General features: G+C 55.3%; 1 protein-coding gene across 3 annotated transcripts in view; it reads right to left on the bottom strand.

Annotated features, from left to right (window-relative positions):
* RAB11FIP4 (RAB11 family interacting protein 4) overlaps window positions 1-24,280 on the bottom strand; it is a 104,556-nt gene that overhangs the window by 31,582 nt on the left and 48,694 nt on the right. The window contains exon 1 of one of the 3 annotated variants that reach the window (XM_028521791.2): window positions 7,676-7,975. The exons of 1 other annotated variant lie outside the window; for it this stretch is intronic. In XM_028521791.2, the coding sequence (XP_028377592.1) occupies window positions 7,676-7,705 (30 nt within the window). In that variant the 5' untranslated portion in view covers window positions 7,706-7,975. Of the gene's footprint in view, window positions 1-7,675; window positions 7,976-24,280 lie in introns of those variants that run through there. One more of the 3 variants, XM_036033389.1, reaches the window with a different exon arrangement.

Raw genomic sequence — 24,280 nt, 5'->3', positions numbered from 1 at the left:
CTTAGCGAGCAGCCCAGCTTATCAGTCTCACCCGCAAAGGTCCCCAGGTATTGACCACTGGCCCCCTCCCTCCACTGCAGCCCAGCCATGCTGTTCACACAGGTCCCTGTGCCTTCCCCCATGCCGTTCCCTGCTCGGAACTCCTCCATCTGTCTGTCTGGAATGACACCATTGGCTGGCGCTCCCAGAGCCCTTGGCTCCCAGCTGAAGCAGCACAGGTCTAGGTAGTCTTCCACCATATATCTGAGGAAGACCAGGAAAAACCACACCTATTAAGCAGCTATCATGAGCCAGAGGTTTTGTGCATCAGTCACTGTTCAGAGGAGAGAACTGGGGTTCAGGGAGATTAACAAGGTCACAGAGCTGGCAGGGCGGGGATCTGAGCAAGGTCTGGTTTTAATGCAAGGAGGGCACAGGGAATACTAAATACTCCTGGCGACGGCAGTGCCTGGCACCCAGCCCTGGGGCAGTCTCTCGGGGGAACAGGATTTAGCAAGGCTGGTGGCACCAGAACTTGGACCTGAGCTGAAGGCTGCGGGGACCACCGTTAGCTGAGGCTCCTGGGGCCTGTGCCACCCTGGCCACAGGGCACAGCCCCCACCCCTTTCCCGCCACAAGGAGCTTCAAAGAGGCTGCATGTGGGAAGATTTTACAGAAAGAGAGAGGAGAGAGGTTTGAAAGAAAATTGCTAAAAGGAAACACATGTGAAAATGAAAACTCAGGCACAGTGGGAGTAGGCGAGAAGGAAGGAAAAGATGATGTTCGAGGATTATAAACTGAGTCAGGAAGCCCTGGTGCTCGGCACCAGTTTCTCTCCCCTATGTTGGGAAGGCCCGCGGCCCACTCCCTGCCTTCATTTCCCCCTGAAACTTTGACAGAATGGGGCAGTGTGACCTTAGGTGATACCAGGAAGAGAGAAACAGGGAAAGGTGCCTTGTACGTAATCATGACGACTATGGAGACATGGTCCATATTCGGTGGGAGAAGAAACCTGAGGCTCAGAGAGGCTGCTCTGCGTTCCTGAGGTCACACAGCTGGGGAGCTGTAAAGCTGGACTCTGATCCCGGGTCTGCTCGGTGTTCAGGCTCATTCCCTTGGACATTACAGTGTACTTTCATAAAGCCTACCACTGCTACAAGATGGCTCTGCTCCCTTCCTTGAAGAAACTGGGAAAATTATATAAGTTCTCTAGAGGTTACCTGGTTTTTGTGTTTCACTAAATCCAAGATGCCTTTGATGTTAAGATGCACTGTTATTTCGAGTACCCCAAGAAAGAAAAGGTGCTGTCAATTAAATTATAACACACTGACACATTCAAGTTTGAGATGTTCAAATGTGAAGAAAAAGTGTCTTAGAACCTATAAAATACACAGTGCGTGTAAGTGGGGCATGGGGGTCCAGTCCCTGCCCCTTAGACGGCGTGTGTGCACTGCAGGGCAGACGACAACTCCATGTGTGCATGTACATGTACACACAGACACACATGCTGCTGCTGTGAGACCTCCCTTTGCCAGCACCCGAAGCAATGCGGTCTCACAGATCATCACACAGCAACCTGCTGGCCAGACCTGCCCTGTCAACGAGAACCCTCGCTTTGCCAGGAGACCATCAATGCAAGGTTACTTGGGCAGAGGCTGTCCTGACCACCACCCTCCACCGGAGTGAAGCTGGGTGAGCCATACACCTCTGAGAAACCCAGCTGGATGCACAGGCAGGACTGCTCCTTGGAAAACTACCCAGCGTGCCGGGTTAGCTGCACAGCTTGCACCTTTCTGTCTGGCTCCCCTCCATGTCTCCTGGGGCCCGCAGCCAGCCAGAGCCGCAGTGCTTTAATAAGGCAGATGCTGCGGGCTGGCAGGCAGGCAGCTCTGCTCCACACTGGCTTTCCAGCTGGGCGCAGGTGGACGGACAGGCAGGCCCTAGCTACAGGTGTAGGGCAGGTGGGCGGGGTGCAGCCCTGGTCTCTTTGGCAGACTGGCCACAGCCTGGCACAGCAGGTAGTCTCTGGGAGGAAGGAGTAGGTACAGCCCTAGCCCAAGCCCCAGGGAGATGGCTGTCACCTTGGAGCATGCTTTGCATCTCATTCAGACTGCCACACGGGCACCAGTCACATCACCCCAACCCGCCCCAGTCTGCAGCTGTAGAGTTGGTTTATTTAAACACAGAAGCTGGGGAAGTGGAATTTGCACCTCCTATAATGGCCCCAGGTAGTGGAGGTTGTGCCCTGCCACCTCCCCGTTTCAGTGTTGACATCCTCCCTGCGAGAAACTGTTTGGGGCTAAGGTTATTCGCCACAAGACTCAAACCGGTAGGAGCTTGTAGGAACTAAATTAACAGCTCACTCCCGTGCCAGGCACTGTTCTGAGTGCTTTTCATACATTTACATATTTGATCCAGAAAACAACCTTGTGAGGGAAATGCTATTAGCATCCTGCTCATTTCACAGATGAGGAAATCGAGGCACAGAGACATTAAATAATTTGCCTAAGCTTCCACAACCAGCAACTGGCTGAGCCAGGATTTGAACCCAGATGCCGGACCACCGGAGTCCAGGCTCTTGGGCACTACACTACCCTGCCTCTCCAGCTACCTCACCGCCCATCACCTGCCAACCAAGCAAGCGTCAAACCCGCTCTAGCAGCTCAGACCACGTGGCTCATTTTCTCTTCACCATCGCTCTATGACGTGGGTTGTATTAGCAACCCCATTCCACGAATGGGCAAGCCGAGGCTCAGAAAGGTGAGGCAGCTTGCCCAACAGTGATGACTAGCAAACAGCAAAGCCAGGATCCAGATCCATGCACTTTCTGACTCTGCATTTTCTTCCCCTTCACAGGCACTGAGTGTGAGGTGAAGGTACCGGCGTGTTGAGGTAGGCGTTCCTCCCGGGAAAACCAGCGATCAGGAAGGACAAGCTTGCTCCTTCTCTCTCCTATCCTAAGGGGGAGACGGTGAAGAGCAGACCCCAAGCCCACCTCAGACAGCACAGGCTGCTTGAAACGCGGCTTCCCTTTCTATGTGTACCAGGCTTGCAGAGCACACAGAGTGGGGTGACAAAAATGACTCAAGGATAAGAATTCCCACCCACACTCCTACACTCAAGTTCTGTTTTGGTCTTCCTCTTTCTGATCCCTTAAAAAAGAAACGTTCTCATGAGCAGAGCCACAGATATTAACAATAACAGCTACAGAGTTTTTGTTTTCATTTGAATCATGTTTACATTGTAAGGAAAGAACCCACTTTTCTGGGACAATGAAGCATGTTGAATCCATTAAAAAATATGCCCAGCAGTCAGAACACTTCCCATTTCTTGACAGACATCAAGAAGTGGGGTTACTAGTACTGGCCTGCTGGACAGCGCTGGGGCCGGAGGTCACCTGGACCCCACAGCTCTGCACCACCATGCTGCCTCCTGAGACCTTCCTGTGACACTCTGAGGAGGCACACAGTTCTCGTTGCCTACTCTCTGCTTCCTCTACACACCCACACTCTGGGGCCTAGGCTGGACATACGCTCCTTAGGAGACCAGGGCCCAGGGCTGTGCCTCCCACTGCCGGTGGGTAGAGGGAGTGAAAAGAGGGGCCTGGGCACCAGGAGGCTCAGGAAGGTCAGGAGCTCAAGGAGGCGATGAGGAAACAGAGCCCTGGGGGAGGCTGGCCAGAGCCGCACAAACCCAGGCTGCCGGCTACTCTGTGAGCCTCAAGTGCTGAAGGCGCCCAGCCCAGATGGCACTGACTGGTGGGGACAGGGAGATCGCCCGGACCCTGCCAGCTTAGTGCGCATCAGCTGGGTGGGTTTTGTGGGTATCGATTTGTGTGGTGGAAATAAGAGTTTGGCAAGAACTGTTTCCACACTCACGTGACCAAGCTTATCTGATCCGGCCCCGGGCTAAGGGCAGGGCTAAGGGCAGGAAAGTCCACAGGCAGCCAGACCACACACAGACACCTCTTTCAAGAAAAGTCTTAATACCCAAATCCCTCAACAGCTCCAGCTTGAACTGGACAGAGCAATGAAATGCATCGTGTGCTGATGGATTTCTAGAATCGACTGTACTGTCCTCCTGGGATGCTGGGCTGTGGCTTGGCTGCATCAGGCGGCCGCCTTATTTGTACCTGCTTCACTCTGCAATCATAGCAGCCTCCTGGCAGTTCCGTGGCCACGTCTCACCAGCCGTGGTCCCACCTTAGGGACTTTGCAGTTGCTCTGCCTCTTGGATCAAGATGTTACCTTCTCAGTGAGGATTTCCCTGCCCACTCCATTTAAAAACGATACCTCGAACAGCGCTCCCACGCTGCCCTGCTTCCTCTCCTGCCATCCCACACACTACAGGTTCCACCTGTGTGCCTGCCCCTCTGCCGTCGTGGGAGCTCCATGGAGGCAGGGACTGCGGTCTGCTGTTTACTGCAGAATCTCCAGTGCCCAGCACAGAGTCGAGCACAAATCAGACGCTCAAATATTTGTTGAATAAAGAAATCGCTGTGCCAGGCATGTGTTGGGCAAACAGAAACGGGGAAGGGTCTGCGCCCTGGAATGCCATGTGGTAGAGGACACCGCCAGCCCACACAGGACACCGCCAGCCCACACTCCTGAAGTGATCAAACAGGAGTGTGCCTAAAGAGATTTTAATGAGGTGCTACCAACTCCAGCTATTTATATATTCTACAGAGTTAAAGCTGCTTACTGAAGGTTCTACCATAGAGTACAATATAGAAATGTACAAGTTACTGAAACCTTAAACTTAATTCACAGTCACTACAATATAAAACACCTTAATTTTTCTACTCTTCAAGGTCAAAACAAAGTCTCATCTTTCTCTCTCTACCCCCAAGAAAATGAATGGGGTATTCTAAAAGACAGATGAAATGCCAATGCTTTTATAAATACAAGTCAATCCTCTGCAAAGAAAGAGCTTAAGACGCCCATATTCTACTTCGGTATTGATTCTCAGCCTTTTAACAGTTTAAGCTGACCACAAACCTCCCCTTCTATTGGGTTGGCCAAAAAGTCTGTTACGTTTTTTTCTGTATGATGGCTCTAGTAGCATTAGGTGGTCTGTAATGTCATTCAAAATGATTTTGTTAGACTGTATTGTGACAGCTGTCATATCAGCATGTGTTTTAAAAAAACATAATCAAAATTGGTGAGTTTTTGTGGAGCCATTCTAATATTGAAGATGGAAGAAAACAGAATGTTTTCCGCATATTATGCATTATTATTTCAAGAAAGGTAAAAACACAACTGAAACGCAAGGAAAGATTTGTGCAGTGTATAGAGAAGGTGCTGTGACCAATCAAACATGTCAAAAGTGGTTTGTGACATCGCATGCTGCGTATTTCTCGTTGGACGATGCTCCAGTCGGGTAGGCCAGTTGAAGTTGACAGCGATCAAATTGAGGCAGTAATTGACAACAATCAATGTTATACCATGCAGGAGATAGTCAACATACTCAAAATATCCAAAGCAATAAAGTTATTGATAAAAACGAAAACCATGTCTTTTATTTTATGGATAAAACTAAATGATTTTTTGGCCGACACAATATAAAGTGAAGTGAAATTGCAAAGCCCCTCAAAGCAGGATCAATTGTGCAGTGTGTCTCCTGGCAAAACAGTCCCCATCAGAGAAGGCACTTCAGCCCTTGGAAAGGAAGTTTCCAGCCACTTTGATAGGGGGAGGCTAGTGTGCTTTAGGGAAGGGTACAAATGCTCTGAAGAGAGGGCAGGTGGGAGGGAGAGCTGGGGAGGGGCAATGGAGTATCCAGCAGGAAGTTCTCAAGCTGCAGCCCATGGCCTCCTCAGGGCAGGCTACTCCAGGTCCCCTAATTTCTTCTCCCTTTTCTTCCTGCAATCAACTAAAAGTCATTTCCATAAATAGACTCTAGGTAGTCTCTCCTACTGCTCTTCCTTGGGACAAAGGTCACACCTGCCAGCTTGCTCACCTGGCCTGGCTAGCTTAGTCCCTCCCCTAGACACACTCTTATCACTCACATTGGCCTTAGTCATCCACCCTACCCCCTCCACCAAAGCCCAGGGTCCCCAAAATTACAAAACTGTCCCCTAGTAGGCACTTGCCCAAGCTATGCTACCTACTACTCAAGTCTCAGGTTCTTCACTGGCTTCCCTCTTTCCCCTGGGCCACACTCAGGGGGCCTCATGGGGACCTCAGGAGACAACTCAAAACAACCTACCTAACAGCTCAGAGGAGCTGGGCAGGGAGCAATTCCACCCAAGTTTTCAGTCTCCCAACTGCCTACAAACATCAAGGGCAGGGAAACAGCTGTGTATAGTAGCCCCTGGACACATAATTAGCATTTCATGAGAGCCAGCTTAGCAGTTTAAGGTTTGGGCCCAGTCTGTCTGGGTAAGCTGGTGCTGGGCAAGTGGCAAGACCCCAGTCAATGGCAGTGACTCACAGGACTCCTTCCATCCAGGCTGAGTTGGATGGTTACAGGGAGGAGGGGAGACAGAGATGCCCACTGCAGAGGTCCGAGAAGCACACAACTGGTAACCCTCCCCTTTGAGATTCCTTTTTCCATAACCTGGCATCACTATAACCACATTTCACCAGGGGAACAACCTGGGGATGCCCCAGAGGATGTGCCAGCCCCACCCCCTTCCCAGGAGGCCAAGCGATTAGCAGCTGCCTCCAGGAAGGGTGGACAGAGATGTGGTGGATCACCAGAAACCAGAAACCAGCCCACTGGTTTGCTACACCAGGACGTAGGCTAAGTTAAGGAAGGTGACCTAGAAATAAGTCAGTTAAGGAACACTGACATGTCCCTCAGGGCCGAGTATTGTGTCACACATCTAGCCATCTGTGGAAGAGAGGGCTGGGGAAATGGGGAAGCAGGTACATTGGTGGGTGTGCAGGGATGAAAAGGAAAAAAAGTCCAGGGCTGAACAGGGATCAGGTTCCCACAGCACAGACACGGTTGTCCAGAGGCTGCTCCGCCAAGATCCTTGTTGTCCGCTGAGAAGCCACTGTGACAACTACAGCCGGGATGGACCCGCTGGCTCTTGGGGAGCGAAGGGTAGGAGTCGCGCACACCTCGGGTCTCCGCAGCATCTCGGCTGGGAAAGGACAGGACCCTGTCCCCAAACCCCTAACTGGGCTGGCCCTCCCTCTTGCCCGGCAAGAGCCCCTCGGAGAGGTGAGGGGGGCCGGGTAACAGGCTTGGTGCAGCCTCGAAGAACTGCGGGAAAACTTCGCTCGCGCATAGCCCGCTTCGGGACTGGAGGGGGCAAGCGCAGAGCTGCGGCAACACCCGGCTCGGAGGAGCAGGGGCGCTGGGAGCGGAGGGGAGACGAGAGGGTCCCGAAGGAGGTGTGCGGACAAACGAGTCCCCTTCACAGGCAACTACATTCCCCTAAAACAACTTTTGGAAACTGCGCCTAAGAGAGAGGCGGTCACCTCTTTCCGCGCCCAGCAGCTAGTCCTGCCCACTCTCGAACCTGGGCACAGGCAGAGGGCCCAGAGTGGGCAGCGGTTTCTCCGCCGTGGCCTAGTAGCCAGGGTGCAGGTAACCCGACCTCCCCGGCCAAGGCCGAGAGGGCGGACACTCCGGGACAGGAACTGGAGCCCGCGCTCCGGGAACTTCCCTGGCCCAGAGGCTGCGGGCCGAGCCAGGTGCGCGTCCCCGGAGCCCCAGGAGCCCGAGCCCTTCGGCCGCCGCTTACCTGGCTCCCGGGGGCCGGCGGAGTGCGCATCCCCGGTCTGGCCGCGGGTCGGTGCGCTGCCGAGAGGCGAGAAGCGGGCGGACGCGGGTCCGCGGAGTGGGAAGGGACGTGGCGGGCAGCGCGGAGAGAGCAGGAACAGCCCGCACCTCGCCGCGGCAGTTAGCTCGGTTCGGCCCCAGTTGAAGGCGCCGGCCCCGCCCCCACCCGCGCCGGTTGCCGGGAGACCCGCGTGGGCCGAAGGGTTCTTTGTATCAAAGCTGCCGCGACATCACAAGGCGCCCCGGAGCGGCAATCGAAGGGGCGGGGCTTACAGCCGGGGGCGGGGCCTAAACAGAAGGAAACAGCCCAGGAACCCCAGCCACGGGGGCGGGCCCAGGTAGCCCCGTCCCCTAAGGTAGAGGCAGGTGGCTGGGGCAGCGCTGACCAATGGCCTCACGGCAGCCGGGCCGGACTCAAGGGCCATCCCTCCCAGGCGGCGCTTCAGCGGGTGAAGCTCGCCCCGGCCCTCAGGAACCGGCGCGGTGAGGTTACGGCCGCCCGGGTTTCAGCTGACCCGGCCTTTGGTTTGAGGAAGAAGGCATTTGTAAACGCGCTCCTGCCTGGCGGGCTCTGTGGCCACTGCTGTTCATTCTAGTTTACTCTCACTGTTTGTGGTCACCGCACTGCGAGAGTCTGGCCAAAATTTCCAGGCTCACGTTCGCGAACCCGAACGAAGACCTACCAATCTCTACCCCCCCACTTCCACCACCACTACCACCAGCAGCCTGAGTCTGGCGGCTCCTAAATTGATTTTTATCCTGAATCTCACCCGCAACCTTCCCAGTTGTTTTTTTAGCAGGGGTGTCCCACCTGCGGCCCGGGATGCTAAGAATGCAGCCCAACACAAAATCGTAAATTTACTTAAAACCTTTCTTTTGCTCATCAGTTTTCATTAGTGTTTGTGTATTTAATGTGTGGCCCAAGACAACTCTTCTTTTTCCAGTGTGACCCAGAGACGCCAAAGGATGGACACCCTTGGATAGAGTCAAAGCTGTCTTTATATCCAGCCCAGTAATACAAAGAACCAAGAGGCAGCAAGAACTAAACAAAAAGGGAAGGGCCCCTCCTGTTGAATCATATAGCAAATACATTACTTTATGTTGAAAAAGCACCTCCCCTCCTAACTCTTCACTATGCTCTGGATTAAAAGAAGGCAAAGATGCAAGCAGCAAATATTGCAAATGTGTTTTCCCTTTGACTTGGTGCATTGTGTAACTGGGGAGGAGCACATTTATCTTCCTATTTTCCAGCCCAGGCCGACATGAAGCCACCTTCCCCTTTGCTGAGTTCTCACTGACCAACCAGGTAGCACTTCGGTGTGGTCAAGGCCTGTCGCCAGCTGGATGCTGTCAGCAGCACCGACACACACACACACACACACACACACACACACACAGAGCTTTTCAGCTTTTCTAGCCCCTTCTCTCTGGCTCTTTGCTCTCAAATTTCTTCTCCCCAATATCTCTGCAAATAAATTACCAATTGCCCCTTTGTTTACCAGGGCCTGCCTCTGAGGCAAAGGGCCCTGGTAAACAAAGGGGCAACTTTGCTCTGAGAGCACTGGGGCTCTCCAAAAAGAACAGCATTAGCCAGAGGTGGACCTCCTGGCAAGGGCTCCAGTGAGGCGGGGCTGGAGTGGGTGGGGTTGAGGTGGAAATTCCACTGCCACTGCTGTGCCTTACAGTTCAGAGATCCATGTATGGAGGCCACAGACTCCTTGTGTCTACCCACAGAGTCCCTAACACGCAGGAGTGCCGTGGTGTATCATAAAGGGCACTGGCTTTGGACTCAGACAGACCTGAATTTGAATTCTATTTGCCATCCGTGAGTCTTGGGACAAGTTATATAACCTCTCTGATCTTAGTGTCTTCATCTGCAAAATGGGAACAGCAGCGTCTGCCACGTCGGTTGCACACCCTGGCACAGTGGGCACACTTCATTCTAGGCACTCCTCAAAGGTGTGGTACTAGAATAGGCCCATGCACCCTGGGCCTGCTTCATATATGCCTTCCCAGCTCCATCCGAGACCTTAGCTCAGCCCCCTCTGGGAAGTTCAGGGGTGTGTCTGAGTCCAGGGGATCTATCTGGGTTCCCCCGCTTCCCTTTTGAGTCTCATGTTGCCCCTAAGGACTGCAGGGCTCCAGGAGGCAGGTCACATGACAGAATCACCCAGAACTGGAGAAGAGTGGCAGAAACCCAAGGTAAGAATTGCTTCTCCTGGTATTGTTCCAGCAAAAGTCAAGGGAGACAGCCAGCTTTGTCAAGTCCCCTCCCTGCTGCCACCAGGGACAGCCTGATTGACACTTTAACAGCTACTCAGAGCAGGAGTGCTAGTGGTTCCTCTCTATTTTCCTCAAAAGTAGTGGGGCAGGGAGCGTCTTCAGGTATTTGCTGCAGAAAGCATCATGACAGAGAGGAAGGTCCCAAGACGCCAGCATGAACGCTTCTGAGCCGGAAGCCTGCCCAGTTCTATGATTTGTAGTGGGGAAGTCATTTACTGCTTCAGAGCCTCGGTCTCCACCTCTACAAATGGAAACAAGACCTTTCCTCTTGCAGTTGTGAGGTTTAAATGAAGTGATAAAACAAGCGTCTAGTACAATGCCTCCCACGCTGCAGGCGCTAGACAACCAGTAGCCCCTAGCTGTTACCAGCAGCATGAACGAGCCCTAGTCTGGCTCAGTGATTAGGAGCATGAGCTCTGGAGCCAGACCCAAGGGTCCTATCTTGGCTTTACGCCCCTGTAGCTGGATGACCCTAGGCAAGTTTAATTCCCAGTGTCTCCATTTTCTCATCTGTAAACTGGAGATAATAGTACTATATATTTAAGGGTTATTGTGAGCATAGAAGTAATCACGACTCATAATAAAACAGGACCTGGCACATAACAGGTGCTCAATAAATAGGAGCCATTATCGATTACAATATGGCAAGAGCCTAGGAAGAGCTGAGGTGAGGATTAGCCCCTGAAGCAGTTTGTGGGAGAATTTAGGACTCTGGCTTTTGGGAGGAGCCCTGACATCTTTCACAGGATTCAGGGAAGCAGTGAACATTCCTTTTTTGTGGGGGATGGCTGTGTCTGAAAAGGAATGTGGGAACTGAGGGCTCCAGCCTAAGCCAGGGCTCCCAAAGGACTCAGTGTCCTCTATTCAAGTGGGGACTCGAAGAAAGAACTGTAGCCCTGCCCCCCAAGCACAGTCACGTGCCTGGGGGCAAATGGACCCCTGCGTTAGCTACCCTGATCCCTTGGCGTGGGTATGTTTTAGATGTCCTAGAATCAAACCATTTTAACCTAAGAGTCTCTTGATAAATATCTAATGAGCTCTTCCCCATTTTATGGGTGGAAAGGAAGAGGATCAGAGGGGGCTGGGACTTTGTCCAAAGCCACACAATGAGGTATCTCAGACGGGCAGGGACTGAAACTCGGGCTCCTGACGACAGTGCAGGCCCCGCCCCTCTCCACTCCAACTGGGATGCTTTACTGATAGGGTAAGGCAGGCGGGGCTTGGGGAGTGGCCGGGCGTGGACTCCTCACAGTGCTTGCCCAGCGTGGTGAGTCCCCCAGGGGTCTGTCTTGCCTTTTCAGGAGAAAGAACCATCTCATTAAAAACAGAAACTCTCTCCCAGGGAACAATCCAAGAATAATTTTCAGAGGGCAAGTCATGCTGAGTAATTTTTTTAATGTCACAAAACTGACTCTGCCATTGTCGATATGGGAATACTCCCATGATGTTGAAACGCCAGAGCCAGAGAGAAGCAGGTAGAATGTTGACAAGCAGGAGTTACTGTTGTCTAGAAACTGATGGGGGCGGAAAGCACATGGTCATTTGGGAGATCCAGGTGAGGGAAAAGAACAGAAAGTTCTCTCTGACCAAGGCTACCTACCTATGTCTGTTTTCCTTCTGCTGTCACCACGCAGGAGTCAGCTCAGCATCAGCTGGTCAGGGCCATATGGAAAGGTGGGCTAAGCATATATGGCATCATTATAAAGAAAAATAGCTCTCTGGTCATGACTAAAGCATTAACATTGGCCAAGCAACTGATGCCAACCAAGATTAATCAGCCAACTGAACAAACAGAAAATAGCTGCACAAATAATAACAGCACTAAAAAAAAAAAAGCATTAGGTCCAGTGGTTCTGAAACAGGGTTCTTCAGGGTTCCGTGGGAACCCTGATGCAGAGAAGAGATGCTCCACGTGAGCAATAGTTCCACTTCTGTCCACTTTACACGTGGACTTCATGTGAACAAAGTATTTACATATGATTTCAGGCAACAAAGGGCTCTGTGGCTCTCAAAGTGTTTCAGGTCATTGGTCTGGTGTGACCATTCCTTCCCAAACAGGGCAATGAGCCTTGGAGGTGGGGAACGGCCTTCCCTCCCCACAGGTGCAGAGTCGGTCAGTGGCAGAGCCAGGGTTAGGGCCGAGCCTCAGGACTCGTCTAGTGCTGGCCCAGACGGGCCTCAGGCCTCAACCAGGATTGCCAACGGCAGTCAAACTCTGTCACACTGAACGTCATTTCTGTCCGGCCACAGTGTCGCCAGTGACTGCTCTTTGCATGGGAAAGCCCTCCACACAGCTGGCTCAGCTTTGCTGCAAACACTGTCTTCCCACCTCGCTCGTCGAGGGCCCTGGACTCCACAGTCGGGAAGCACCAGCCCTGGACGCTGTCTCGGCTCTCCACCCCGGAGGACAGCTTCAACCTCTGATGCCTTAGGCAGTGGCTTCAGAAAGGGAAATGGGCACTAACGAAACAGGCAGGACCCAGGGACTGCAGAGGCCTCTTGACCCTGAGAGGAAGCAGCTCCCAGTCTCCCACTTAGAAAAAGTGGGCGGGGCGCCTGAATCCCAGAGCCTTTCCACTCCAGCGGGGGCTTGTCCAAGGGCCCTGCACTGGGCAGGGAAGAGGAGGGTATCTGGGACCACTCCTTCCTCTGGAAGCCGTGAGCTGGATGGCATGTTGCTAAGATCTCTTCCGGTTCTACAACCCCAGGCTAGCCCGTGAACAGGCCTTGGGCCCGGGTACGCATCCTGAGAAAGGAAGCCCCTTTCCACTGGCAAACGCCTCGGTGTCGGTGAGCGTCCTTTGGCCAGGCTGCCATCATCAGTCTGTTCCTGGGGCTGGGCTCCCTCGTAGAGTCTGGCTGGGCGCTATGCAGACGGGTGGGACCAGGTCTTACTGCCTCTGGCCCCAGACGAGTGTTTGGAGAGGCCAAGCTCTATTTTTGTCAGGTTGTGCACACAATGGAGTTTCTTACTCATACACACCCAACAAGAGGGAAAATGGTGAGAAAACGTATGTTTCCTCTGACTCATGCAACCATCTACGAGGAGGGGGTGGCAGCAAGGAGGCAGTCAGACGGCTTTTTTGACCTGATCTGGTGAAGACAGAGGAAAAACTCCTCTTTCCTCTACTCTCCATAAAGTCAGGAGACTGCAAAACCAGGAGAGCATACACCACCCTCCTCTCCACGCTCCCCACCTCCTCCCAGACCAGGCAGCCGCGTCTCAGACTTTTAGGAGTGGAAGGTGAAGCAGTGGTTCCCAAACTGCACTGCACAACCAACTCACCTGGGGAACTAAAACAAGTCAGTGCCCTGGTTGGACCCCATAGCAACTGAATCCAAACATCTAGGGTGGGAGCCACGTGTTCCCAGGTGGAAGGGGAAGGGAGGGAAAAAGAGAGGGAGAGAAACATCAATGTGTGGTTGCCTCTCATGCGCCCCCTACTGGGGATCTGGCCCACAGCCCAGGCATGTGCCCTGACTGGGGATTGAACCCACAACCGTGGTGTATCAGGATGATGTCTAACCAACTGAGCAACATGGCCAGAGCCACTATCAAACATTTTATCTCCTCTGTCCACTAAACAAACTCCTACTCATCCTTCAAAACCCCACTCAGGTGTGACTACCAGGTAAAGCCTTCCCCCACAGCATCCCTGGACTCCTAGGGCTGTGCAGTCACCAGGTGCACACATGTGTGTGCTAGGTATGCAAACTTACCAGTGAGACCCTGTACTTGAGATGCTGGAGTCCAAATGCTGCCCCCACAGCCCTAAGAGCTGCATTCTCAAGCCGTGACTTCTATCTATATTGGATCAGGGAGGGTGGTGGGGTCCTGAACCCGCCTCTTCTAACTCCAAGCCCAGGCCCCTTCTTCAGCCGCACAACCTGGCGGGTCGGGCTGTGCTCACTGCTGGGTCACCCCACGCCCTGCCCAGAGCCGCTCTGGAAGGCAGCCTGCCTGCCACCTGCCCGCAGGGGCTCTCCACGGGGGTGAGGCCCCTGAGGCCCCTGAGGCCCTCCGAGCGCTCCCCCAACACGGTCACTGCCTCTCCTCTAGTCCTGTGAGGTCTCCCAGTGTCCTGGTTCTCAGCCTGTAAATATGACCTACGAGAAGGTCACTCCAGGGTGGTGGTCATTACTCTCAGGAATTTACCCCCTTCCTGAGAAGAGTATAATTTTTGACAAGGAAGCTAGTGAATGAAGACAACTTTACATCTTATTTCAGACCAGAAGAACATAGAGTAAAGGGCTTGTAATTCCACTTCAAAAGCAAACACAATCCCCACACAATTGTGTCCTTCCTAAATTATCCTAGTGACACTGGAATTTAAAAACACCCAAAACCAGTTGCAAATAGGCCACAGGCCACCCCATACAGGCAAGCAGTAGGTCTGCGGGCTCTGCACTGTGAGAAGGCAGTGGGCAGGGCCTGGGGAGTCAGCGGTTGGCCCCAGAGGACCCCGGGCCTGTGGCTCCCCCGGCCCCACCCAGGGTGGGCCAGGCTGCCCGGTGCGTAAACAGGCAGCCACAGCAGCAGACGGGACGGGACAGGCTCATCTGGAGCCTGGAGCCGGCCTCCTGTCTCAGCTCACACACACCTCCTTTGTGGCTCCCCTTCCAGGGCAGGGCTCGAGGAAGGGAAACCGAAGGCGCCTGGCCCCAGAACACTGAGCCTGTGTTCCTCCCACTTCGGGAAAACCACAAACCGGCGAGGCTCTGCGGCCGCAGCCCGGGAGGACTGAAGGGGCTGCTGTGTTCAGGTAGACCCTGGAGAGGCCCCAAGCCCAGAGGAGGCCAGGGCAGGGAGGGCAGGGCTGCTCTCAGGGTGCCCTGAGAAAGAAACCTTTCTTCCAGGCCAGGCCCCCAGCCGTCCCACCAGACCACAAGGCCACATTCATGGGGGTGAAGTGTCCCGGTGCCCGGCCAGTCCAGGTTCGCACCCAGCTCTGCCACTCGCCTCCCGCAGCTCGCGTGTAGTCAGTTCTTGTCTGTGCAAGCCCGGACCAGTCAAGGCCCAACAACTGCTCCTAGGGGTTAGGGTCCTGCAAGCCTCTGACCATAATTTTCATCCATCAGTCAATATGTAACCTTGCTCTGTGTAGGTTGGTTTAAAGATACCTTATTTAATATGTATTGTTGATTCGTTAACATCGAACTCAGCTGACAGCCTGATCACTGAGGCCCACACAAGGTTCATCTCACACACCTTCTCCACACGGCACATCACTTAGCAACACGAGGCAGCACTTCAGCACCACACCTGGGGTCACTGAAAGCAGTCAAACCACCAACAAAAAGCCCCCAAATCCAAAAAGCGGAAGCAAGATGGAGTAACATCCTGTTCAGCCTGGGCGCCTGACCCCAACTGTCACCGCCGTAGGCACGTCCGTCCCTCCTCAGAGGATCGTGAAAACGCTGCCCGTGTTGATGGGGGGCACAGCACTCGGAAGGGAGGACAGATTTTAGCGAGTAGGCTAATCAGCAAACACAGCATTGGCCAAAAATGAGGATCCACTATGTCTGTGTTACAGGGTGTTTGTGGGGAGGAGCTTGTTAAATGAAATACATAATGCAAGACAAGTACGTAGCACAGCAGTAGCTCAGGACGTATGTCCCCTGTTTCTCCCCCTGTCACGGGCTGAACGTGGGGTCTTGTCACCTTTGCCATTCCCTCTGCTGCAATGTCTTTCCTTGCGCTTTTCCCACCGAGTGACACCCAGAGCCCAGGGTTTCGAGTTTGCCGGGGGCTGGTTTGAATCACACACCTCTTCCCTGTCCCAGCTGGGAGGCCTCCAGCTAAACTGGTTCTCCTTTCTCCTCTCGTCTCCAGCAGCTGGTTCCCTACTGCTCGCCCGCAGCTGGACTGTGTGTTATAGAAGTGACCGGAAGAGACCTGCCTCCTGTCCCTTCCCCCAGGTCAACACGCCCCGCCGTGCAGGCACCTTACCTGCTTTGCCTCAGCCACAGGGCGAGGTTCACAGATGGACCTTCCTGCTCGGGTGGGCGGGCCCCCCACCGCTCAGGTTCTTTGTTCCTGCACCTGTCCACCCCACCCCCACCACACCACGCCACTTCCTGCGTCCTCAATTTCTCCTTCCCCATTAGTTCATCTCCTTACCAGATTATGTCCTGACTGCAGAATCTCTCCCGAAATCCCACAGGGTGGAAATGAGTAAACTAGAGTCATGGTCCACATCCTACCTGGACTCCCACTGTGGCACTTGACCCAATGAGTCTCTCCTGGAGACACTTGCTTTGCTTGGCTTCTAGGACGCCACCCTCCCACCTTCCTTCCACCTCCCCAAGAGGGACTTCTCTGGTGCAGGTGCGGGCTCCCGCACCCTTACTCCACTCCGAATGTCCCCGTGCTGTGTGCTTCAGGCCTGCGAACGTCCTGCAAATGCCCACACCCCCAGCCTGGACTTCTTCCCGGACCTCCAGTGCAGTACCCGGCTGCCGGAGAAAGGTTATGGAGGAGTGGCTTGGGGACCCAGGGCAGAAGGAAGGCAGCAGGGGCACAGGGAGAGATGAACTGTGGTACAGTGACACCAGGCCTCCCACAGGCACTCTGGAGCCAGGATGGCCCCTCAGAGTTGTCCCAAAAAGAGACAAGGAAGTAAAATCCTGTGTCCCCACGTGGACCAGTCGTGGGACAAGGCTGCACCCAGGGAGGGTCTGCAATCTCAGGCCAGACAGACCCGTGTCCCCTGGGGGAGGGTCAGCTGTCAAACTTCCCTCCAAACCTGCTACATTGCTCGGTCCCTACCCCCCAGCTCCACCAGTGGCACCGACATGCACCCAGGTGCTCAGGGGAGAATGTGGACTGTCCTCGGTGAGTTTCCTTCCTCCACCCCACAAGGACTAGTCCTGTCCACTCCAGCAGAGCCCCTCCCTCTCCCACCTGCCTGTCACCGTCCTTGACCAAGCGGCCACCATCTCCGCCCCAGGTGAATGCACAGACACCTAACTGGTCGCCCTCATTCTCTCTCTCTCTCTCTCTCTCTCTCTCTCTCTCTCTCTCACACACACACACACACACACACACACACACCACACAGGGCTTTCTCCCAAACCCCAAGCAGGCCTTGTCACTTCCCAGCCAAAAGCCTTCGCCTGGCCTCAGGAGCCCAGGATCACCCTGGAACTCCCGCCCGTGCCCCCAGACACCTGTGCCCGGGTCCTCCTTCCATCCCCACTCTCCATCCCTCCCCAGTCACATGGCCTTCTCGCCATCCCACAAACCACACACCTTCCCACCTCAAAGCCTTTACACTTTCCTGCTTTTTGCCCCCCTCCCACACACACTCCCCCAACCCCCACCGGCACTCTCTTGGATTCACCCTGCTTTATTCCCCTCTGAGCCCTTCCCTCTGTCCGTGGGTAAGTCACTGACTCATCTTCCTGCCCACGGGCTGCCTTCTCCCTTCAGAGCAGTTCCCCCAGGGAAAGGACCTCGTGGGCAGCGGGCAGTGGGGCCCGAGGTGCTCCACACCTAATTGCCGACCGAGTGCGTGGCGGAGCCTCCCGTGACCTGGGATTGGTCCTGGGTGGGGGGAGGACTAGGGATGAAGAGCAGTGGGCACTTTTATGGTGATCACCATGACTCAGCTTTCAGGGACCAGCTTTCGAGCTGGCCCCGCCCCCCAGGACACAGCCAGCTCTCCCTCGCCAGTTCTGGGAAGTCAGGGACAGCCGGAACATTCCACACCAGCACTGCACCCCAGTCCTGCAAGTGTCTGTCTCCGCCACAGCCTGAGATCCTCCAGGTGGACCGGGACATATCTCCACCCTCCCCATCCTGGCCCCAGGGTGGCGTGCTCAGCCAAGGCCTGGGGCACTGACCTCAGATGAACACTCTTTCCTGCTTCGCAGCTCAGCATTCAAGAGCTGGAGCTGAGGCCTCTCAGCGCCGGGCCGGGCTACCTGCCTCGGGATACAAGTCCCGCCCCAGCCTGCAGGGCTCACGGCCAGCTTAGCCCCAGGCCAGGGGCTTGCTGGCTGGACAGTCAGAGAGTGGTGACTTTCACCGTCACACCTGCCACTGAGCACCTGGGTAACTGTCTCTGTCACTACCGGACTGTCACCCAGCGCCTCCAGCCTGGCTCATCGGCCCACAGGCTCCTGTCGAGTCCTGCCCAGGGCAGTCCCGGGGACAGGCAACCTCTCTCCTCTCCGAAAGGCCTGGCTCTGAGTCTGGGCTCTACCACCTCGCTGGGGGACCTTGGGCAACCTGTTTAACAGCCAAGCCTCAGTTCTGCTAACTGTAGAATGAGGGTAATAACAGCATCTCTCCTGTGTCTTCTGTTGGGGAGGGCTGACCAGAGTAAGGCCTCTACAGGGGATGGTTCTTGTGACCTCAACGGTGCTCGCTGCGGCTGCTGCTCTGGCAGTGAGTCACATGCACGGACATGATGACCCTGGGCACTTTTTAAAAACTCCCATCTTCCACAAACATGCTTTCTTCACACATCATTTTGAAACATCTGATTCAGCTTTTAACAAAGGCTAAAAAAAAAATGGGGAAAGTGTCTGTATTCAAACACAGTAAAACTGACTTAAAAAATAAAACTTCTATAGAAAATTCATCCACCATATGGCCAACTCTCTCCTCTATAATGACCCTCCCTGTGAACTCTTGTCAAATTCAGGGATAAGTATCCTAGTAAGTTCATTGACCTCCCTGAGCCTCAGTGTTCACATCTGTGAAATGGGGATAAAAGTATCTACCACACGAGACTGTTATAAGGACCACCCAAAGCAGGTTTCAAGCATCCAGCAGAGTGGGTGGAACACAACAGGAGCTGAAGAAGTGATAGCCCCCACCCGACCCCACCCCAGCCCCTCTGCTGTGTGCCTGCTTCCCTCCGCTGGACATGAAAGCTCGGCATCACCCATTCCCCCTCCCGCCAGGCCTGTCCAGAAGCCTGGGGGTAGCTCATTCCCCCGCTGTGGTTCCCTGTGCCCAATAGCTGGGCTCCTTCTGCGTCCCTATTTGTTTTTTGAACCCTGACATTTGTCTTAATAGTTCAAGAGCATCTTGTGCACTGTAAGTGCCTGCGGCCTCCAAGGGATCAAGTAGCAGAGCGCCAATCGCCCTCGCAGGAATCAGTGAGCCAAGCGGGTGCAGCAGTGGGAGCCCAGTGGCCTCAGCCTGGGTGCTGGGTCCGTGCTGCCACACTCTCAGTGCAGGTGCCTGAGGACGAGGAGGGCTGTCCTCGCCTGGGGGGCTGCTCCTGGGCCAGGATGCCCCAGGGGGGCCGCAACCATTTTAGCGGTAGGCAGTGTGGCCGATGAGCAGGTCATGAGGTCACAGGAGCCGGCAAGGGCGTCCCTGTGCATCTCTGTGTCAGTACCTGGTGGACTCGCAAGGGCTTTAGGCAGGGCGGTCGGTGGAGGTTCAGTCCCAGCTCTGCCATCCAGTACGTAAGTCAGCTCAGCGCGACCACTCCCCTGCCTGAGTCTCCACGCCCCTCCCCTCACCGAGAGTTGTCGAGAGGGCCGAACGAAACAACGTCTGCTGGGCTGTTAGTGGGGCCTGGTGGTCACTGTGCATGCCCTTAAGCCAGACTGCCTACAGATGGCTGTGGGGGAACTATACGTGAAGCAGAAATTGGAATAATAAGAATATTTCCCTTTTTAATGTCTTAGAGGAGGCCTTTCTTTATATCCCAAGTCAAAATTCTTTCCCCTGGGTATCACCTGGCTTTCTCACGCCATCACCAATGCCTTTAGAATTGCCTATTTGGTGGTGGGCTGGTGGGCTGGTGGCCCGTCCCAGACTGAGAGCCCTGGGAGGGGCTGTGCAACCCCAGCACAGCGCCTGGGCTGTGGGAGTACTACCTACCAGGCGAGCGAGGGAATGAACGACTCGAGGGCATCGCCTCTGCCGGCACCATGCCTGGTGCTGCCGGCACAGCATCTGGTGCCCATGGCAGCCGTGGGAGGTGACCAGGAGGGAAGCCAATGCAAGGACCTGCTCCAGGCCAGGCCCTGCGCTAGGGGCTCTGCAGTCCTGCCAGGTAGATGTGCACACGTCCAGATTCTCTGTGCAGCTAATGAAGCTTAACTTCCAGGACCTTCACATGCACCGTGTCCTCCCATGGTCACGAGTTTTGTAAACTTGCAAAAGGCCCTTTACCCCAAACATAAGGCCACACGTAAGAGCTTCAGGTCCCGCACCTCTGGTCCCACCAGAGTATGCACCCACTCTCCCATTTCACAGATGAGAAAGCTGAGGCTCAAAGAGCTTCAGTAACCTGCCAAAGCCCTTCCTACTCTGCCACAGGCCTCTCAAGTCTGAGGATGGGAGCCCTGGACCGTGGTAATGTCTACCCGAGGGCAGCTTTGCAGTTGTAGGTTTTGAGCTGAAGGGAGGGAAAGAAAAACTCTGAAAAGAAGGGTCCCAAGTCCAGGGCCCAGAGCCCTGAGGCCCAGCTATTTGGCATCAGAATCCTGGTTAATCTGCCATCTCCTTCCCAACGCCCACCCCCTCCCCATGACCCAAATCTACTGTTCGCTTTTCCAGCTCCTGAAAGCACCAAGTACAAGCTGCAGTGAGCCAGCCTAGCTCACCCCAAATAAACCTGCTCTCTGTCCCCTTCTTCTTCCTGGGCCCCCCACGGGGCCCCACCCGTCTCCAATACCCGGCGAGGGCAAACAAGAGCTGGCACGCTCCGCCCTCGGGCCAGCCCTCCCTCGCTGTTTTGCAGAGGGTCAGTTTCAGCTGCCCTGGCATTCAGTTACCTTCATTAGAATGGGCCCCGAGAGCTGTCCGGGCACTGGCCACTCAGGGCAGATTCTATCACAGCAGGGATGAAAGAGGAGAAAAAACGTGGTGGTAATGGAGCTGCCTTTCCCCTGGCCACGGAGAGGAAGGAGAGGGGTGGGTGGCGCGAGGAGGCGGGCGCAGCGCCTGCCAGGCCCCAGGCGGGGCCCTCCGCGGGCTCCAGGGGCCTCACCCGTTCCTTAGGCCTCGGAGCCCGTGTTGATGGCGAGCGTCAGCCAGAGGCTCAGCCAAGTCCCCCAGTTCCATCAGGACTGGCCTGAGAGAGAATTCAGCAGGAGAGGGAAAGACTGCAGGTGGGGGTGTGTGGGGGGTGGGGGGGGAGGACTGCAAAGAAACAGCTTTCTGAATTCTAGAAAACTCCCGGCAGAGGCAGCGCCTGAGGACGCCTGTCCTTACAGCCCTTCCCCAGGCGAGGAAGTGCTCTGTTGACACAAGACCCGGAGAGCCGCTGTTTGAAAATATGCTCTTAGGCCACAGTGCTTGGCATAATAAAAGTCAGGGTTTTGCCCTGGCTGGTGTAGCTCAGTGGATTGAGCACCGGCCTGGGAACCAAAGGGTCACCAGTTCGATTCCCAATCAGGGCACAGGCCTGGGTTGAGGGCCATGTCCCCAGCATGGGGTGTTCGTGAGAGGCAACCACACACTGATGTTTCTCTCCTTCTCTTTTTCTCTCCCTTCCCCTCTCTCTAAAAATAAAAAAATAAAAAGAGTTTTTGTTTTTTTTTTAATCAGGCTTTTAAGATTGACTGACAATGGTAACATCCCTAGCAGCCTCTGTCTCTATTTGGGGCTGATGGAAGCTGAGCTGCAGTGGCGCTGTGTGGCCACCTGGTTTCCAGAGCCAGCCTCCGGGGCTAACAGAACTGGGAAAGCATCCTAACGCCAGAGTGTGCGAGTGAGTGTGGGGGGGAGGGGCGAGGTGGGGAGGGCAGTCTTTCCTGCGCCCAGTCATCATTCCCCATCTGGGCTGCAGGAGGGGGAAGGCTGAGGTCACCCAGGCAGGGACTATGTGGGTCAAGGGTGGAAATCCCAACCAACTCTGCTACTTAGTGGCTGTGTGACCCAGGAAGGTCTTTTAACCTCTCTCAACATAACTGTCTCAGCCTGTAAAATGGGCATAATAACAGCAGACATTTACACGGTCCTTACCATGTACTCGTTCCTAACCTAAGCACTTTTTTACACTGACTCATCTAGTCCTCACGACACCCCGGGAGGGAGGCATCCCCACACTGGTCCTCCAGGTGGGAGCAAAGGCGAGGACAAGTGAAGAACCACGCAGAGGACACACCACAAGGAGTGACCAGTGTGAGACTGGGCCCCGGCTGCCTGGGTCCAGGGGGCACGTGCTTGTCCGTGACAGGACGTCACCCCTGTCCCCTTCATCGGGGACCCACCGTTGTCGGGTGTGCCAGATAAGTGACACTTTAAATGAAAGCAGATTCATCAGGGGCTGGATTCCCGAGTGGTGAATTTTGATGCAGGAGAGGGGAGGAGGGGCCCAGAGCGCAGGCCTGGGGCTTTGGGGAAACTGGGGTGAGTCCACAGCAGTGATTCCAGGACTGGTCACCATCTGCTAAGGACGCAGACCCCAGGTCCACCCCAGAGGCTGAGCGGGTCTCCGGGGCCCAGGGGTCTGCACATCACACAGAAGCACCTGCCAGGTAAGGATTCTGGGCCTCAGTCCAGGGGCGGGGCGGGGGGGCAGGGGAAACAGCCAGGAGAAGCAGGTTGCAGCGGCCCCCACCCGCCCTCGGGGAAGCCCTCCACCCTCTGCGACACGGTTCCCCGTCTGTGCGGTGAGAGTACCTCACTGGACAGCCTCCGTGGGCCCTGGCTGAGAACATCCAAACCCCGCCACCTGCCCGGTTCTCTGCGCTCCGTAATGAGGCGACAGAGCTGATGTTTCAGTTGATCCCAGGCTCCCCGAGGGAGGGATAAAACCAGAATAGCCGTGACAGTAACAACTGCTCTGTCTGACAGTAACAACTCCTCGCGGAGGGAAAGTGCCACCAGCTGTGGCCAGCACAGCCAACAACTTGGGCTGCTTGGCCAGCCCAGGACGGCCAGGGAATCCCCACAGCGACAGGCAGGTCTCCTCACAGTCACCAAACACACACACGGAACGACACTGAGCCTGTGTGTCTGGCCAAGGAGAGAGGTACACGCTGGCTGCCTCTGGCTGGGGAGGTTCAAGGTGTTCCTGTGCAGGGGCCTGAGGCGTCTGGGCCCACTGAGAAGCCCGGGCCTCCTGTGTCCAGGCTTCTTGATGCTGAATGCTCCCAGCAGCCCCACCTCTGATCCAGTGCCCACTCATTCCAGGCCCTGCTTGGGGCTGCATCACCCCCTTTATCTCAGTCTGAACACCAACCTGAAGCTGGGGAGTGCTGTTGTGCCCAATTTACAGATAAGGGAACTGAGGCCCAGAGAGGCTGCAGGTCCGTGGGCGGCTGCACAGCTGACAGCGGCGGGGTTGGGGCTCAGACCCAGCCTGCCTGGAGTGCCTGGCTCACCACCAATGGCCTCCCAGCCGGTGTTAATCACAGAACAGGAGGCAGCTCAGTGGTTACAATGTGTTAACACTCCCAGCTTGGGTGGATTCATCTTTATTGGCTTCCCCGCCAGCGTGCAGCATCCTGAGCCAGCAGCCAGCAAACTCAGAGCAGAGGAGGCAGACTGATCAGCACCCGCCAGGGTTTTGGTGTGAGGACCAGGTCCCAGGCATAGGTCCACAAAGGAGGGTTTTCCAGGGGATGGTGTGGAGGGAGTGACTCTAGGAGCCTGGGAGTTGGCGTCAGGAAATAACGAAGTCCTGGGTCAGGCTTTGCAACCAGCCACTGGGACGCTGCCTAATTGTCCCCGTGCCTCCCTGGGGCAGTCCCAAGGCCTCAGATGCCTCCCTGCACATTTCCGATTGGATAATCCTGATCCGTGTTCGTCCTTCCGTGCGCTGGCCCGCAGCCGCTGTATTGGGCCGGCGCTGAGACCGAGCAGTGATTCCCAAGCCCCTCTGACGTCAGAGTCACGGGGCAGCTTTTACAGCTCTCCGTGTCCAGGCCGAATGTGAGTCAGACCGATTAAAGCTGGACCTGGGCATGCAACCCCGGCAGCAGGGTTGCTGAAGTTCACGGGGCAATTCCAACGTGCCACCAGGTCGAGGCCCAGGGACCTGCACGAGTGTGGCCCAGGCTCTAGTGCGCGTGTGACTGAGACCCCCGGGTCTTGTTCAAATGCAGGTCAGGACTGAGCAGGTCTGCTCCGGCATCAGGTGCTGCGGTTCTAACAAGCTCCCGGGCGACAGCCCTGGTCCGAGGTCTGGACAGGGCGCTGAGTGTGTCGGTGACGGCAGTTCCCGCAGGTGCTCTGGACGGGAAGGTATCTGTCCCAGCCAAGTCTCGTCACCCTCTCTGGCCGACCCCAGGGCCGTGAGCCCGCTAAACTCTGAGGAGTCCTGCACCCCCTATTCTTGCCTGACCACTGGCTTACAGCTGGGCT

Source organism: Phyllostomus discolor, chromosome 8 (genome assembly GCF_004126475.2).
Source record: "Phyllostomus discolor isolate MPI-MPIP mPhyDis1 chromosome 8, mPhyDis1.pri.v3, whole genome shotgun sequence".
NCBI classification, from domain to species: Eukaryota; Metazoa; Chordata; class Mammalia; order Chiroptera; family Phyllostomidae; genus Phyllostomus; species Phyllostomus discolor.
This window is presented reverse-complemented; position numbering and strand designations above follow the sequence as displayed.